Genomic DNA, 17,563 nt, shown 5'->3' with positions numbered 1-17,563 from the left:
ATTTGCATCTTTGTAACATTTTGCAAAATCAATCCACACAAAATACATCATTCAGTTCCAGTAGAAGTGTTGCATCCAGTTTTGGGCATCACACTTTAGGAAGGATGTAAAGCCTTTAGCGAGAGTAGATTAGCTCCACTTGGAGGAATTCAGTTGTGTGAATAAACTGGAGAGGGTAGAAGATTGGTTTTAGTAATTTTTAAAATTATGGGTTTTGGATAATTAAACCAGTTATGGCTGGAAAAAATGATAACTGGATTTGTGATTTTTAAGATGTTTAGCAAAAACTAAGTAATATGAGAAACATTCGTGCAATGGTTAGGATTTGGAAATTACATTGGATAAATAATTGGAGGAAATAAAATTGCAGAAATTTGGTGCAGAGGGAAAATGGGACTCTGGTTCTTGAAAAGCAAAAATACAGCGCAGAAGCAGCGATCCTAATTGCCTCCTATGCTATGCTACCCGAACTTCTATAAAACTTGATGTCACCAAGTAGGGCTTCACAGCCAGTTAGGAATGTTTTTACTTGGTTAAAAGAAAAAGAAATGGGCAACCACTTTACACTAAGATCCTGTAAAAGAAATGACAAAAGTAACCAGTTATTTGAGGAATTGACATGACCAAATTACTAGGAAAACTCCTGTGCCCTTTCAATAATGCTATAATGCCTGTAATGTCTTTCTAAAAGTCAGCAGAGCATATGTTTATCAGCCTGATGACATGTCCCACCAATACAGCTCCCCTTGTTAATCGAGGTTGATGCTTTAGAATGTCCTCAAGTCCTAGAGTAAAGTTTAAATCTGAGCTCAAACTCTGAGGCAAAAGTACTACAAATGAGTGAAGACAGACTACAGTTAAATTTGTTCTAGATGGCAAAAGGTTGGAGTGACAGCAATAAGCAGTGAGATCTTAGTTAAAGATCTCACTTAAAACATGGTACCCATCGACAGTGTAGTGAAATACCCCTATGGAATAGGTTCAAATTAGATTGAAGTCAGAATCTACAATTTTATTTAAAATGCAAAGCAGATGTGCCAAGCTATTTTTAGTTATAATTCCAATGATTCCCTTTCCCTTCTGATGAGGTAAAAACCTTCGTCGGAATGCAGATTTTCTTTTGGTATGATTGACTACAGTTGTTCCATTCTTGTATATTGAATGTGAAAGCACTTAATAGATTTCCTTTTTTTGACTTTCTTTGCTTCTGTCCCAGCCAATCTGTTGGAACTTTTTTCAACAGTTGAATTCTATGCCAAATTTTAATTCCTTTTGGAGAGCCTGCTTTCCTTAATTTACAGGGTTCTTCTGATAACATCTGTAAATATGTTCTCCTTTGTGATGCATCCATTGTTACTGTGGTGCATGGTAATAGTTCTGTTGCATTTTTCTTTATAAAATGAAAACCTTCATGAAAGGTTTCTGACTACTCCTTGGAAGTATGTAGTGGCCTGTAATAGAAGGCTTGCTACTGCTTTTTTAAAAATAAAGAATTGATCTAATCTAGCTACCACATGCCTGTTGCCACATCTCATCTGGTGGACAATCCAGTTGCACTAAGCAGGCTTAAAACCTGCAAACTTATGGTGCAAAGCTGTTTATAAACTATAAACAAGGCTTTCCATACCAAAGAGGGCACATTGCTCTCCTAGAGGTTAAAGGTGTTTATTGTCATGATTAAGCACTTTTTCTTTTACATGGATAAGAAATGTGCTTGCATCTACAAAGCAAATAATAACATTGTGACTACTGATGATAAAAGTATACAAGACTTGTTTACTTGATGTAAAGTGACCTTGCGTATGGAAACAGTGGCATGGTGTATGTCAAGTTCAGCAGGATCCTGCCTACATGAGCTATTGGATGCAAAATTTGAGATGCTGTACATATCAAGGAATTAAGCACTGATAAAGATGTATTGGCAGTAGTTTGTAAAATATTAATGTTTTTGATTATTATTGAATTGTTCAAAAATGGTAATGCAGCTTTATCTGTAACTTAAAAATTTCAGATTACTGGGTTTTTGGATCTATTACCACATGATGTAGATTTATATGCATACTGAGCAAGTATGTAATAACCATGCAGCAATGTTGTCAAGTAAATGGGGACATTTTAGGGATATAGCTTGTGATCAGGGAAATACTTAGGATTGAGGTTTTGATTCTGTTGTGCAGCTTGTTTTCAATGGAGAGTTTAAAGTGGTGTACGAATATTTTGTATCTACTCTGTTCTAATTTTGAAATATCAGTTTCAGCTGAGATTTTAGTTCAGATTAACAAAAACAGTACAATTTTCAGATATGTTTTATTTTCAGAAATTGTGGATGGGAATGTGAAGATGACCCTAGGTATGATCTGGACAATCATACTTCGTTTTGCTATTCAAGACATATCTGTGGAGGGTAAGGACAAATTTTCATTTTGGAACATGAACCCCTATGGTGCTTACTTAGGGTTTTAAATTCTTTAGCCTGATTATTGTGCCCATGGAACTGATTTCTTTCTGCTACCCTGAACACCACGCATGGTATTAGAGTTGAAAATAGTGGGATATTTCTTAACTTCGGGCACGTACAAGTTGGGTAAAGGATGTCGCAAAGTGAATTAGCACAGCAGTTATTTGAGTTCTTGCTCCCTTTTCGGGTCCCCCCCGCAGTACAACAGGGCTGTTGACGATGGTTTTGCCTCATTTAGGCTCTGCAAATTCTAAAATGTTAGGATAGTTTTGTTCGAAAGGTATTCTTCTAACTCTCTCTAAAAATCTGATTGTATTTGGGACGGTTTGCATTCAGGTTGTAAGTTTGCTCGCTGAGCTCAAGATTTATTCTCAGACATTTTGTCACCTAACATGGTGACATAAGTAGTGAGCCTCTGAAGTGCTGGTGTTCTGTCCCGCTTTCTATTTGTCTTGGTCTGTTGTGGTAGGTGATATCATTTCCTGCTCTTTTTGAGAGGTTGATAAATGGGGTCCAAATCAATGTGTTTATTGATGGAGCTCTGGTTTGAATGCCAAGCCTCCAGGAATTTGTTTAGCCTGTCCCAAGATGAATGTATTGTCCCAGTTGTACTGGTGTCCCTCATTGTCTGTGTGAAAGGATACTAGTGATAGTTGACCATATCATTTGGTGGCTAGTTTTCTACCAGTCTGTCCGATGTAATGTTTGTTGCAGTCCTTGCAGGGTATTTTGTATGTGCATTCTGCTGGTTGCTGGTACAGGGTCCCTTTAGCTTCATCAAGCTGTTTTGTGTGTTGGTAGGTTTGCAGGCAACCATGATGTCGAGGGGCCAGTCTGGCTGTCAGCTCTGAGATGTCTTTGACGTGTGGTAGTGTGGCTAGAGTTTCTGGGCATATTGTGTCATCTTGTTTAGGTTTGTTGTGGAAGAATTGGCAGACTGCTTATCTGGTACCAGTTGTTCTAGAATATGTTGTATAGTACTTCAGCATCTTGTAGTTCCTGGGTGCTGCAGTGAGTTGTGGCCTTAAACACTGACAGAGGGAAACCCAGGACAATGCTGGGACATCCTGGGACAGGCTAAACGAAGACATACATGGGAATTCCTCGAGGCCTGGCATTCAAACCGGAACTCCATCAACAAACCCGTCGATTTGGGCCTCGTTTACCAACCACTCAGAAAAAGAACCGGAAGTGATATCACCCACTGCAACAGACCAAGACACACCAATAGAAGGTGCTTCAATGGAGGCTCACTGATGTTGGTGAGCATGGTGCCAAAAAGTCTGAGAACAAATCTTCCAGCTCAGCGAGTAAACTTGTAACCAGAAAGCAAACCGTCCCAAACACAACCAGATTTCTAGAGTGAAACACTGAAGACTATAGGCAATTTAGCATGGCTAATTCATCTAACTTACAGATCTTTAGATTGTGGGAGGAAACCGGAGGACCTGGAGGAAACCCATGCCCAGTGTAAATGTTTAACATGGGCTTTTGGTAGCAAAACAGAAAAATATCCATCCTCTGTGAAAAATTCAGAGTAGATTTATATTTGGTCAAAGTTGTCACAGTCCCAGTAGACCATAGGGCTGTGCGCTCAGGTGACTAGCACTGAGTTTAACCTGAGGGTCACTGTGTGCCTCAGGTGAGTAGCAAGGTTAAGAAGGCAGGACCTTTATGGTAATCTCAGCCAGAGTAAGAATTGAACCTGTGCTGTTGATGTCATTCTGCATTGGAAGCCAGGTATCCAGCCATCCAACCAACTGAGATCACTGACTCAGATTTGTATTTAAATGTTTTGAAACCTTAGAAATTAAGGACTTGATTATTTTCACCAAACAGATGAAATAACTTCAAATCTGGCTGTTATCACGTGAGCATTAAAGATAAATAACCTTTCTTTGACTACTTTAAGGCAGATTGATTTAATCATGATCATTTGTCTTACTGGCTAGTATTCCAGTGTAGAAACTGTAATCTTTTGTTCACCTATTTTTGAATGCATTTCAAGTGGGGAAGTTGATCTGTAGAAGTCAAGAATCTGAAAATGCATGAAATATGCTTGTTGTTGCTTTGTTTCTAAAACCAGCTACTTGATGACAGTATGATGCTGTATGATTGCAGCTGTTGGCCTGTATGTTCAGAAATTAGTTTATCAACTTGCACACAGTAGTCATTGATGAGCTTTATTATGGAATTATTATCCTTCCTTAGTTACAATGAGACTGATACACACTCCAGGTTAAGCGATGCTTTTGAACTGCTTCCTGGCAGAATCACGTTAATCGTTGAGAGACAGGTGGTATTTGATGTGTAGTATCCCGTGGGGTCTGCAAGTTAACAGGAAGCAAGATGATCCTGGATAGCAATTTTGCTCTGCATTAGTTTGCTAGTCTGGGTGTGATCTCTTAAGATGCCTGTTATTCTTACTTGCTACGAAGTGCTTTGGGGCTGCTTCGGAGAGTACTTCGATTTTCTTGTCTTTACCTTGCCAAAATTTTTCCTTTTCTAGAGACCTCTGCCAAGGAGGGATTGCTGCTGTGGTGCCAGAGAAAGACTGCACCATACAAGAATGTAAATGTGCAGAACTTCCACATCAGGTATTGGTTGCAGCATGTGAATATCTCATTTTCCATGGTGATAGCAGGAAATTGATTTGAGCTTGAATTAGTGATGCATTTCCCCTTTAATGGTCTTGTAGTAGCCAGTTATTTCCACAGCCAGTCTTGCTAGTTTGTAATCTTCTATACATGATTAGTGACATTTCTGTACACCCTGAAGCAAATTAATTGAGATAGTAGTTGCCGTTTTGAGCATTTGTCACGACGGTCACTGCTGCGAAGGAGTTATGCTATGTGCAATATACCTTTCCTCAAATTTTGTGGTACAGCGAGGCTACAGTTCAACCGTAGTGATATTTGGAACATGCTCCAGTTGTCCATTTGGTTATTTTAATTTGAATTCTTGTATTCACTTTTGACTTTGTTAATTCGCTTTTCTTTTAAAGCCGAAACTTGAGCAACACTTGAAATGTTGGTATGTCAGCCGTTTGTCCATGCCACCACCTTCTCTAATACAATTCACGGTGGGTGTAAGTTTGCTCGCTGAGCTGGAAGGTTTGTTTTCAGATGAAACTTGAAAAGATTCAGAAAAGATTTACAAGGATGTTGCCAGGGTTGGAGGATTTGAGCTAATAGGGAGAGGATGAACAGGCTGGGGCTGTTTTCCCTGGAGTGTCGGAGGCTGAGGGGTGACCTTAGAGGTTTACAAAATTGAGGGGCATGGATAGGGTAAATAGGCAAAGTCTTTTCCCTGGGGTGGGGGAGTCCAGATCTTAGAGGGCATAGGTTTAGGGTGAGACGGGAAAGATATAAAAGAGACCTACGGGGCAACTTTTTCAGAGGCTGGTACATGTATGGAATGAGCTGCCAGAGGAAGTGGTGGAGGCTGGTACAATTGCAACATTTAAAAGACATTTGGATGGGTATATGAATAGGAAGGGTTTGGAGGGATATGGACTGGTTGCTGGCAGGTGGGACTGGATTGGGTTGGGGTAGATGGTCAGCATGAGCGGGTTGGACTGAAGGGTCTGTTTCCATGCTGTTCATCTCTGACTCTTCGCTGTTTCGTCACCATACTAGGTAACATCAGTGAGCCTCCAGTGAAACACTGCTTTTTATTTGCTTAGGTTTCACCGTTTACTGGTTTTTAAAAAAAATATGATTGAAACAGTTGAACTCTTTAAATGTTACTACTGACTAAAGGATAAAATAATCCCGCGTAAAAGGACATGAATGTGCTCTTATTTTATTGCATTTGTGAACTGGTTTCTATAATGTCGTAAGACACTATAGGAATCCCTACAAGTTTGCTAGGTTCTTTTGCAGATCTTTTGGCACATGGATATTGTTTTACAGGGGCTAAGCTCTTGTTCATTCCCAAAATCCTCCAAAAGACAGTTTCTTTTTAAATTTTCTATTTCAAGCATTACTCACTCTCTTAGAATGCAACTGTATATGCTTAAACTACTTCCTGCGCTGAAGACTTGTCACTGACTACCCTAAAAGAGGAATTAAGTTTTCCCTATCCTAAATTACTATTCACCTTTTTTAACAGCTTTTTAGAGAACTGCCATAATCACTGTTGGCTTTCATTGCTCAACTGGAAATTGTATTTTGTAGGCCTCCTTGTAGCTTTATTATCTCATTCTGGTGTGTCTTTGTTTATTATCTGGGTTCAATCTAATGTCTTTTGTACATGAGGTGATGCCTATGAATAACCACTGTCGTTACCTTGAATACATTTATCATGTCTCCTGTGCTTGTCTATCTAAAGCCCAAAGTACTGCATTGTCTTTGTGCAAGATTTAAAAGGTTGTGATAAAAGAATTGTCATTAAACCCATTGGTATCTGTCCCCATGCATCTTGAATTTTCCAAATTATCATTATTTCTTATTTTATAACTAAAGTTGCACCTATCTATTAAATTGTATCCACTCCTCTAAAGATCTTCCTTTCTGGATTTGCTTTTAGTGTTATATACAGTTTTGATATCAAGTTGGACTTTTGTCATCTCTGGACTTGTGGATGTGGGTTTGCGAGCTGAGCTGGAAGGTTTGGTTTCAGAAGTATCGTCACCATACTAGGTAACATCAGTGAGCCTCCAGATGAAGCACTGGTAGTATGGCTCGCTTTTTATTTGTGTTTAGGTTTCCTTGGGTTTGGTGACGCATTTCCCATTCTTTTTCTCAGGGTGGTAAATGGGATCCAAGTCAATGCATTTGTTGTGTGTTCCGGTTGGAATGCCATTCTTCTAGAAGCATGGCATTCCGACTGGAACTCTCTGAACAAATGCATTGACTGGGATTCAATTTACCACCCCCTGAGAAAAAAAACAGGGGTTGACTTCACCAAACCCAAAGAAACCTAACCACATAAATAAAAAGTGAGCCATACCACCAGTGCTTCATCCGGAGGCTCACTGATGATATTACCTAGTGTGACGATACTTCTGAAGCCGAACCTTTCAACTTAGTGAGCAAACCTACATCCAGTACCTCAACCTGAGCTACAAATCTTCTCACAACTCGCTCTGGATTTTGTTTTGGAAAATGTCCCAAAACCATTACAGAACACTGCTGTATGAAGAACAGATGCATTCTTAATAAACCCTCCCTGCTTATGCTGGAGGATTGTTAGCCACTGCCTTTCCAAAGATAATGAGGTCTGCACCCTGCGCAAGGTTTATCTATCAATGTTTTACTCGTGACTTGGGAGTTTTATGTTTTGCCCCAGAATTCCATTTAAAAGAGCAAATGTTCATAATCTAGTTTCAGAATCATCTGCTTTAGGCCATAGTTTAGTTTTTGGAAATTGGAATTCTTATTTATGCAAATGAGTGGAAAAACTGATATTTAATGGTTTCCAAGGATGAGAAGTTTCAGTTATGAGGCAAGATTGGAGAAATTGGGACTGTTTCCTTAGAGCAAAGGCAGCAAAGAAGAGATTTCATACAAGTTTTCAAAATCATGAGGTATCTGGATAGTGAGTTGGGTGAAATTGTTCCCATTTGTAAACTGGTCGAGAATTGGAGAGCGCAGTTTTAGTATTTCCCAAAAGAAGCGAAGGGGAGAGTAGTATAGGGAATACACTGACTGGAAGTAAGGTGGAAGCTGATTAACTAAAGCAGTTGGGAAAGTGTTACATTGTTACTAACTAAATGGGCACATTTACAGGAAGTTAGGAGATTGACGCTGAGCATTTTAACTTGCTAGTGAAAAGACAACTCACTGAAAGACCACCTGCGTGAACTAATTACTATTTTGTCTTCATTAAAATTCCAGTGACTAGTGATAACTTGTAGGTCTGATTCTTCTTTCCATATCTTACGGAACAATTCTTATTACAGCAGCTTCAATTAGTCACATTCCAAGCTGCTTCAACATTATGAAATAAAATTGAGGCTTTTTTGTAATATAGTACAGATGCCGTATCCCTTTCTTTTTTTTTTAAAAGGAATCCTAGTTGAAATGATGGAAGTTGATACATTGAGGAAATAAAATGAAACTGTTCTAATATTGGGTTTTGTTTCTGATTGGTGTCCAGTTGGAAAGATGGTTTGGCATTCAATGCGCTCATCCACAGACACAGACCAGAACTTATTGATTACGATAAGTTGAGGAAGGTATGTAAAAATTTAAAACATTCCTGTTGAAAAATAAGATTTAGGCGGAAAACAAAATTTTCTCTTTGACTTTCTAATCACTACATGTTGTAATATTAGATCTGTTCTCGAGAAGCTGGAGTTCTGTGTCCTTGTATATTTATTTTTGTTCAAAATGAATGCTTACCAGTGTGATAGAACATTTTTAAAAGCTGAATCTTTGGAACCTTTTTCCTATTGTACTTAGGATGATCCACTGACAAACTTGAATAATGCCTTTGAAGTGGCTGAGACGCACCTGGATATACCCAAGATGTTGGATGCAGAAGGTAAGACACTTTGTCCTTCTCTAAAATAGCAAAGTATACACTAATATGTTTGTGGCATGTTACACTCTTGTATGGAAAATTGTTCCATGACTGGCCTTGAGAAAGCCCTGGCATGACTTGCGTTCCAGTTGTGTAAAATATTCTGTTCAGTCTGTCTTTGATAGATTAAGCTATTTGAAGTTCATTTGTAATGTGTTTTCAACATCAGCTAGTGGTCTGTACTGTGTAAGTCATTACAGTGAAAGCATTGTGAAATTAATTTTCAGCCCATGAAACCTAAAAGAAAAGATTGTAGTCTTTAGTTCAAAGCAAATCTAAATTAGTAAATTGTTTTCATGCTTGTCATATTACTAGTTTTTTACACCTTGCACTGGGAATGAAGTTGTGTAACCTTTAAGCTGTGGTCACCAACTGGGAGTGTTCAATGTTGAGTACAATTGGCTTGAGACCCTTGGTTCTTGAAATGGTAGCTTTGCAGAAGATAAAGATTTTTGCTGACTATAGCAGAATTGTAGCATTTTACAGCTATCAGGCTAGTTTGACGTTGTTTGCTGTTGCTTACAATAGGGGTTATCCTGGAAAGCTAGCTTCTTAATGGGAATGTATCACAGAGCCTAAAATTCTGCAGACTATTTAACTTAACGAATTTAGTGGTGTTGAATTTTGGACTGATGTTACACTAATTAGTTTTGGTAGGTAGGTGTTGTTGTGGTTCTGTTCACCGAGCAAGGAATTTGTGTTGCGGACGTTTTGTCCCCTGTCGAGGTGACATCATCAGTGCTTGGGAGCCTCCTGTGAAGCGCTTCTGTGATGTTTCCTCCGGCATTTGTAGTGGTTTGAATCTGCCGCTTCCGGTTGTCGGTTCCAGCTGTCCGTTGCAGTGGTCGGTATATTGGGTCCAGGTCGATGTGCTTATTGATTTGAATCTGTGGATGATTGCCATGCCTCTAGGAATTCCCTGGCTGTTCTGTTTGTCCTATAGTAGTAGTGTTGTCCCAGTCAAATTCATGTTGCTTATCATCTGCGTGTGTGGCTACTAAGGATAGCTGGTTGTGTCGTTTCGTGGCTAGTTGGTGTTCATGGATGTGGACCGTTAGCTGTCTTCCTGTTTGTCCTATGTAATGTTTTGTGCAGTCCTTGCATGGGAGTTTGTACACTACATTGGTTTTGCTCATGCTGGGTATCGGGTCCTTCGTTCTGGTGAGTTGTCTGAGAGTGGCTGTTGGTTTGTATGCTGTTATGAGTCAGAGAGGTCGCAGTAGTCTGGCTGTCAGTTCAGAAATGTTTTTGATGTATGGTAGTGTGGCTAGTCCTTTGGGTTGTGGCATGTCCTCGTTCAGTTATCCTTACCTTAGGCATCTGTTGATGAAATTGCGCGGGTATCCGTTGTTGGCGAATACATTGTATAGGTGTTCTTCCTCTTTTTGCAGTTCTGGTGTACTGCAGTGTGTTGTGGCCCTTTTTGAATAGTGTCTTGATGCAACTTGTGTGTTGGGGCATGTTACACACAAAAGAAGTTGCATCAAGACACTATTCAAAAGGGCCACAACACACTGCAGTACACCAGAACTGCAGAAAGAGGAAGAACACCTATACAATGTATTCGCCAAAAACTGATACCCGCGCAATTTCATCAACAGATGCCTAAGGGAAAGACAATGGAACGAGGACATGCCACAACCCAAAGGACTAGCCACACTACTATACATCAAAAACATTTCTGAACTGACAGCCAGACTACTGCGACCTCTAGGACTCATAACAGCACACAAACCAACAGCCACTCTCAGACAACTCACCAGAACGAAGGACCCGATACCCAGCATGAGCAAAACCAATGTAGTGTACAAACTCCCATGCAAGGACTGCACAAAACATTACATAGGACAAACAGGAAGACCGCTAACGATCCGCATCCATGAACACCAACTAGCCATGAAACGACACAACCAGCTATCCTTATTAGCCACACACGCAGATGACAAGCAACATGAATTTGACTGGGACAACACTGCTATTATAGGACAAGCCAAACAGAGAACAGCCAGGGAATTCCTAGAGGCATGGCAATCATCCACCGATTCAATCAATAAGCACATCGACCTGGACCCAATATACCGACCACTGCAACGGACAGCTGGAACTGACAACCGGAAGCGGCAGATTCAAACCACTACAAATGCCGGAGGAAAGATCACAGAGGCGCTTCACAGGAGGCTTCCAAGCACTGATGATGTCACCTAGACAGGGGACGAAACGTCTGCAACACAAATTCCCAGCTCGACGAACAGAACCACAACAACAAGCACCCGAGCTACAAACCTTCTCTCAAACTTTGGTAGGTAGGTGCATATCTTTTTGATTTGGTTGGTTCAAAACTTCCTGGACACTGTCAACATCTGATTACAATTGATTAAAATTTTAAGTCATAATGTTGGCATATATAGAGTCAGATGTACAGCATGGAAACAGACCCTTCAGTCCAACCCGCCCATGCCGACAGATATCCCAAACCAATCTAGTCGCACCTGACAGCACCCGGCCCATATCTCTCCAAACCCTTCCTATTCATATACCCATCAAAATGCCTTAAATGTTGCAATTGTACTAGCCTCCATCACTTCCTCTGGCAGCTCATTCCATACATGTACCACCCTCTGCGTGAAAAAGTTGCCCCTTGGGTCTCTTTTATATCTTCCCCCTCTCACCTTTGCCCTCAAGATCTGGACTCCCCGACCACCGGGAAAAGACTTTGTTTATTTATCCTATCCATGCCCCTCATAATTTTGTAAACCTCTATAAGGTCACCCCTCAGCCTCCAATGCTCCAGGGAAAACAGCCCCAACCTGTTCAACCTCTCCCTGTAGCTCAGATCCTCCAACCCTGGCAAATCTTTTCTGAACCCTTTCAAGTTTCACAACATCTTTCTGATAGGAAGGAGACCAGAATTGCACACAATATTCCAACGGTGGCCTAACCAATGTCCTGTACAGCTGCAGCATGACCTCCCAACTCCTGTACTCAATACTCTGCCCAATAAACGAAAGCATACCAAACACCGCCTTCACTATTCTATCTACCTGTGACTCCTTTTCAAGGAGCTATGAACCTGCACTCCAAAGTCTCTTTGTTCAGCAACACTCCCTCGGACCTTACCATTAAGTGTATAAGTCCTGCTAAGATTTGCTTTCCCAAAATGCAGCACCTCACATTTATCTGAATTAAACTCCATCTGCCACTTCTCAGCCCATTGGCCCATCTTGTCCAGATCCTGTTTTAATCTGAGGTAACCCTGTTCGCTGTTCACTACACCTCCAATTTTGGTGTCATCTGCAAACTTACTAACGATATCTCTTGTGCTCGCATCTAGATCATTTATGTAAATGACAAAACGTAGAGGTCCCAGCACCGGTCCTTGGGGTGCTCCACTGGTCACAGGCCTCCAGTCTTAAAAACAAACCTCTCACCACCACCCTCTGTCTTCTACCTTTGAGCCAGTTCTGTATCCAAATAGCTAGTTCTCCCTGTATTCCATGAGATCTAACCTTGCTAATCAGTCTCCCATGGGGGACCTTGTTGAATGCCTTACTGAAGTCCATATAGATCACATCTACTGTTCTGCCCTCCTTAATCTTCTTAGTTACTTCAAAAAACTCAATCAAGTTTGTGAGACATGATTTCCCACGCACAAAGCCATGTTGACTATACCAAATCAGTCCTTGCCTTTCCAAATACATATACATCCTGTCCCTCAGGATTCCCTCCAACAACTTGCCCAAAGTTTGAAATGCCAAAAGTTTGACTAAGGGAATAAAACTGAGATCCAAGTCTTAGATGTCTGAATTGATGCTCTTTTTATTTTGATAACCTATTGTAATTTGGGCAATGCACAGTGTCCTTGCAGCTTATGTGGGGAATTGGTATTGGATAGGTCTGCAAATGCTAATTAGATAACCTGGCTAAATTTCCTCAGTTTATGAAAACATGTAACTGTACCACCTATAAATAATGTAATTTAACATAAACAGGAACAGACCACCTCACTCCTGCTTTGCTATTCAGTTCAGTCATGAATCAACATCTACCTTGACTCCCTTTTTCCCCCCGAGACCAGTAATTTCTGTCTTGTCCTTGAACTGGTGGACCATCCAAAGCCAAAGAGTTGGGGCAGTCATTTCTTAGAAATTAGTGTTTGAATTTGGACAAGTGTAGTAGCGGTTAGCTTTGTATTGCACTCCATTATGATTGTTAGGGCTGCCATGTTTTGAGAAGGTTTGTAGCTCAGGTTGAGGTTCTGAAGGTACATTTGCTTGCTGAGCTGGAAGGTTCATTTTAAGACGTTTTGTCACCATACTAGGTAACCTCTTCAGTGAACCTCTGAACGAAGCTCTGTTGGTGTTTCCTGCTTTCTATTTGTTATACTGTTAGGTGTATTTAATGTTTGTTCCCACTGATTTTAATATCCTTGTCAATTGACTAGATTAATTTTTGGCTCGATCGAGCTGCAATGTATAATTTGTTCAAATTGAGCAATGGAGCTCTTTCGGTTGTTCATGATTGCGGGCTGTAGAGCATTTAAAACTGGCAACTTGGAATGGGAGAAATGTGTGCCTCAATAACTAGCTTTGTCGCACTGAACTATCCAGAATGTGCAAAAATAAAGACATAGATGGCATTTTTTTTTTAAATCACAAACCAAGCTTACTTCAGTTCTTTGCATTAGAAATTGGTGTTGTGCTTTGTATTGAATCAGTTTAAGTTTCAATACTAACCAAAGACCAGGTTTAAATTGCAATATTTAAAAATAAACATTCCAAAATTTCAATTGATTCTCAGCTGATATAGCTGACACACTAGTCTGAGAAACTAGTATGTAATGTTGTAATTGGTTGTGTTGCTGCACATGTTGTAAATACAGTGCATGCCAGAAGTTATCTGTGGCTCTACTTGATGAACATCTTCTCAATTAATGAAATATTGTGTATTTATAAATGCAGTTCAGTTATTTGAGAAATAAATTTTTAACTGGTTTATGTAATTGAATGAAATGCATTTAGTAAAGAGATCACAAGTATATTACATCCATATCAATGGTTTATCAGTATCAATTATGTAAATGGAGAATGTTAACCGGGGTTTCACTTGAGACAAGTACTGAAACACATTAAGTTAGGCTATGTCATTGCAATGTTTCATTTAAGTAAAATTGGCTTTGGCACTACCATTCAACTGGCTTTCTGGGGTAGGACATGATAGGGAGTGCAAGTTCAGAAATGCTTGAGACTAGTGTTCAGTTGTGCCCTGGGTGCAGACTGCATTAAGTCTACCATGCTTGTATAAGAGAACTTTCTAGCATCTAGATATTGTAGCCAGGCATCACAGGAAATGGTTCACACAAATCTAAGTTGATTGTGAAATCATTAGTGTAGAATATGGTGCCATTAGGGAATAATAGTACAGATATTTCCTTGCCAAAATCAGAGCTGATCATATGTTACACATATGCATGAAAATTGAGTGGTCTTTACTGAATTTGTTGATTTGGAGCTTATCCATTCAGTAGCTAAACTATACAGATCAGGAACAATACCAATTATTTGTATACCAAGTTAGCTGAACTTGATTGGGAAAGCAGAAAAGATAATTTAAGATCAACCAGCCCACTTTGTGAAGGGAAGACTTGATTTGAGACAGCATACAGGTAGTTCTTCTTTAACACGATAGTTGTGTTCTTAAGCCACCCTACACTCTATTTTAAAAAATGCATAATAAGAATAGCACTTAACATATCAAGGATTCCATACCCACAACAAATGCCACTGTTATGTATAAAATACCATTTAAAGACTGCCACAAACATTAAAAGGCAAACCAGGAGAAAACTAGTGATCAGGGTGCATGAACACCAACTAGCCATCAAGAAACATGATCAACTATCACTTGTGTCTGTACACACAAACCAAAAAAGAAAGACACCAATTTGACTGGGACAGTGTATCTATCCTAGGATAAGCCAAGCAAAGACATGCACAGGAATGCCTGGAGGCCTGCCACTCAATCCAGAACTGTTAACAAACATCTAGAGTTAGACCCTATACCCAGTCACTAAAACAATAAATGATACCACCCGCCTCAGCAACTGAGGCATATAAATAGTGAGCAGAACAGTACACTAACGCTTTACCAGAAACGTGCTGATGATGTAACATCTGCAAACAGACTTACCTGTTCAGTGAGCAAGTCAGCACTTAGTCTTGGTGATGCAATTGTGATATAGCCAACGTGTTTTAAAAATTTGTGCTTTAGAAACAGCATCAGTTGCGTTATAGCCAATTTGCGTTGATGAAATTTGTGTTTGCGGCCCTTTTTTTTTATTCTTAGGACCAGGCATCTTTAAACTTGGTCACATTTCATCATTTGCAATGGATGCTGCTGTAACATTAACACTTTAGCAACATAATGGACCAGAATTTTTACTTGTGTTCATGTTGTGATAGGCTCAAAGCCCTTATTTGTGGCATTAAATAAATGTGGAAGTTAAGTGCTTCCCTAGACTTGACTTCCCCATTTAACATTCTTGTTCCCCAGAACTTTGTCATTCTAAACTACAGTTTCTTAATTCTGCTTTTTAAAAAAAGCACCTCCTTTCGTGATTTGAACTGCTGAAAGTCCATTTATTTAACCATTTAATTAACCCGTAATTCCTGTTACTTAACCTGTCACAGGGCAGCATGGTGATTCAGTGGTTAGCACTGCTACCTCAGAGCCAGGGACCTGGGTTCAATTCCCACCTCTGTGCAAACTCCACACAGACAGTTGTCATTCTCCCAGTGTCTGCATGGGTTTCCTCCCACAGTCCAAAGATGTGTAGTCTAGGTGAATTGGCCATGCTAAATTGCCCGTAGTGTTAGGTGCATTAGTCAGGGGTAAATGTAGGGGAATGAGTCTGGGTGGGTTGCTCTTCAGAGGGTTGGTGTGAACTACTTGGGCCGACGGGCCTGTTTACATGCTGTAGTGAATCTAATCTAATCAGAAATATCCAACTGCATGCAGACTGCATGTGTGTACGTGCTGGAGCTCCCATTAATTTACAAATCTCTTAAATTGCTTACACTAACTGTTCTTACATTGATTTGAAGTTTGTCTACCAAATACCTGTTGCATTTCAAACCCTCAAAATTCAGGATTAATAAATATGAAGGTAGGTTGGATAATATTTGCCTTGGCTTGAAAAGCTGAATTCCTAGTGCTGGATACCACGGCTCAATGTGGTCAATTATCTGTAGGTTGAACAACCCACAGATGAGCTTGCTCATGAGACGTGTTAATCTTGAAATGTAACAAGAATATGTGCATTTGACCCACCTCTTGGTTTATGAAATTCATGCTTGTTTCACTTGCACAACATGTTTTAACCACACATGGTCATTTCCACATAACTGAATACTTCCTTTTAAACATCGCTACCTTTTTTTTTCATGTGCATGTTTTTCCTATGGAAAAAGTGCATCAATTGTAGATCAGAATATGCAGAAATTTAAATACTTTTAAAGGCTGTTGAACATTGAGGACAGTATTTAAATTCTGCTTTTGAATGGTGTTTTGCCCAGCTGAAGTGTACCTTCCTAGTTAACCAGAGTAACACTTCTCAGAGAATTTTCAGGAGCAAGTACTGGTTTGTTTTTTTTTTTTGCTCCTTCCAAAGTGAGCTTACTGAGAAACTAGTACAGTTCATATTAAATACTATGTGCATTATTAACCAATAGGGAAACTGGTCGGGCTGTGATTAATAAAAAGTGTTCATGTAGTAATACTAACTGATAACAGGCTTCCATCTTCTAGAGGTTTGACTACTGAATGTACTGGCCTTCATTCGATCAATGAGACAAGCAAGCACAACTTGAGGATGGAATAAATTTGAAGAAAAAAATTTAAATAATTAATGCAGATTGATGTTGAAATGTTAAAATGACTACAGAATATAAATTGGTGCATTTTATCATCCCATTATGATAAATCTTCATCTAGATTTCCATACCATTTTCCATGCACATTGGCATATCAAAAGTTTTTGTCTCTTCTGAATTACTTGGGTGGATGTATCTTCTGCAAAAATACTTGATTCTTTTGCACTTGTCCCTGTGACCTTTTAATGTCTGGTTACTTCCTCCTGTGGCTCAAATACAGAGGTTACATTAAAATTTAACAGCAACAATCTGCCTCAGTGTTCTGAGCTTCATTTCCTTTGGCGGTCGGAACCTAGTAAAGGCATTTTGGGTTAAGTGCCTCAAATTTCCTTTTATGAGCATCCCCATGTAAATTTTCCAGAGGAAGAGTTTTAGTACTGCATCACTTACTCCTTTGTGAATGGAAACATGGAGGGTGTAAAAATATGGGTAAAATTAGACATTTTAAGTGGTGAGAGACTAATGCATGCAGAATTGTTTGACTACAGCAGCTTAAGATGTCGACTGGAAGCTTCTCCTAATATTTTTGTTTACCCACAGACATTGTGAACACCGCCCGCCCTGATGAGAAGGCAATTATGACCTATGTCTCCTGCTTCTACCATGCCTTTTCAGGAGCTCAGAAGGTATCATAAGTCACCAAGGATCC

General features: G+C 39.7%; 1 protein-coding gene across 2 annotated transcripts in view; it reads left to right on the top strand.

Moving 5' to 3' along the window:
* Window positions 1-17,563, top strand: part of LOC122542742 (alpha-actinin-1-like) — a 113,163-nt gene that overhangs the window by 60,949 nt on the left and 34,651 nt on the right. Inside the window, exons 4-8 of one of the 2 annotated variants that reach the window (XM_043680730.2) lie at window positions 2,318-2,404; window positions 4,968-5,055; window positions 8,561-8,639; window positions 8,866-8,947; window positions 17,455-17,540. In XM_043680730.2, the coding sequence (XP_043536665.2) occupies window positions 2,318-2,404; window positions 4,968-5,055; window positions 8,561-8,639; window positions 8,866-8,947; window positions 17,455-17,540 (422 nt within the window). The remainder of the gene's footprint in view (window positions 1-2,317; window positions 2,405-4,967; window positions 5,056-8,560; window positions 8,640-8,865; window positions 8,948-17,454; window positions 17,541-17,563) is intronic. The other variant, XM_043680731.2, reaches the window with a different exon arrangement.

Source organism: Chiloscyllium plagiosum, unplaced genomic scaffold (assembly GCF_037043375.1).
Source record: "Chiloscyllium plagiosum isolate Xiang-an unplaced genomic scaffold, Cpla_swu_hap1 HiC_scaffold_47, whole genome shotgun sequence".
Lineage (NCBI taxonomy): Eukaryota > Metazoa > Chordata > Chondrichthyes > Orectolobiformes > Hemiscylliidae > Chiloscyllium > Chiloscyllium plagiosum.
This window is presented reverse-complemented; position numbering and strand designations above follow the sequence as displayed.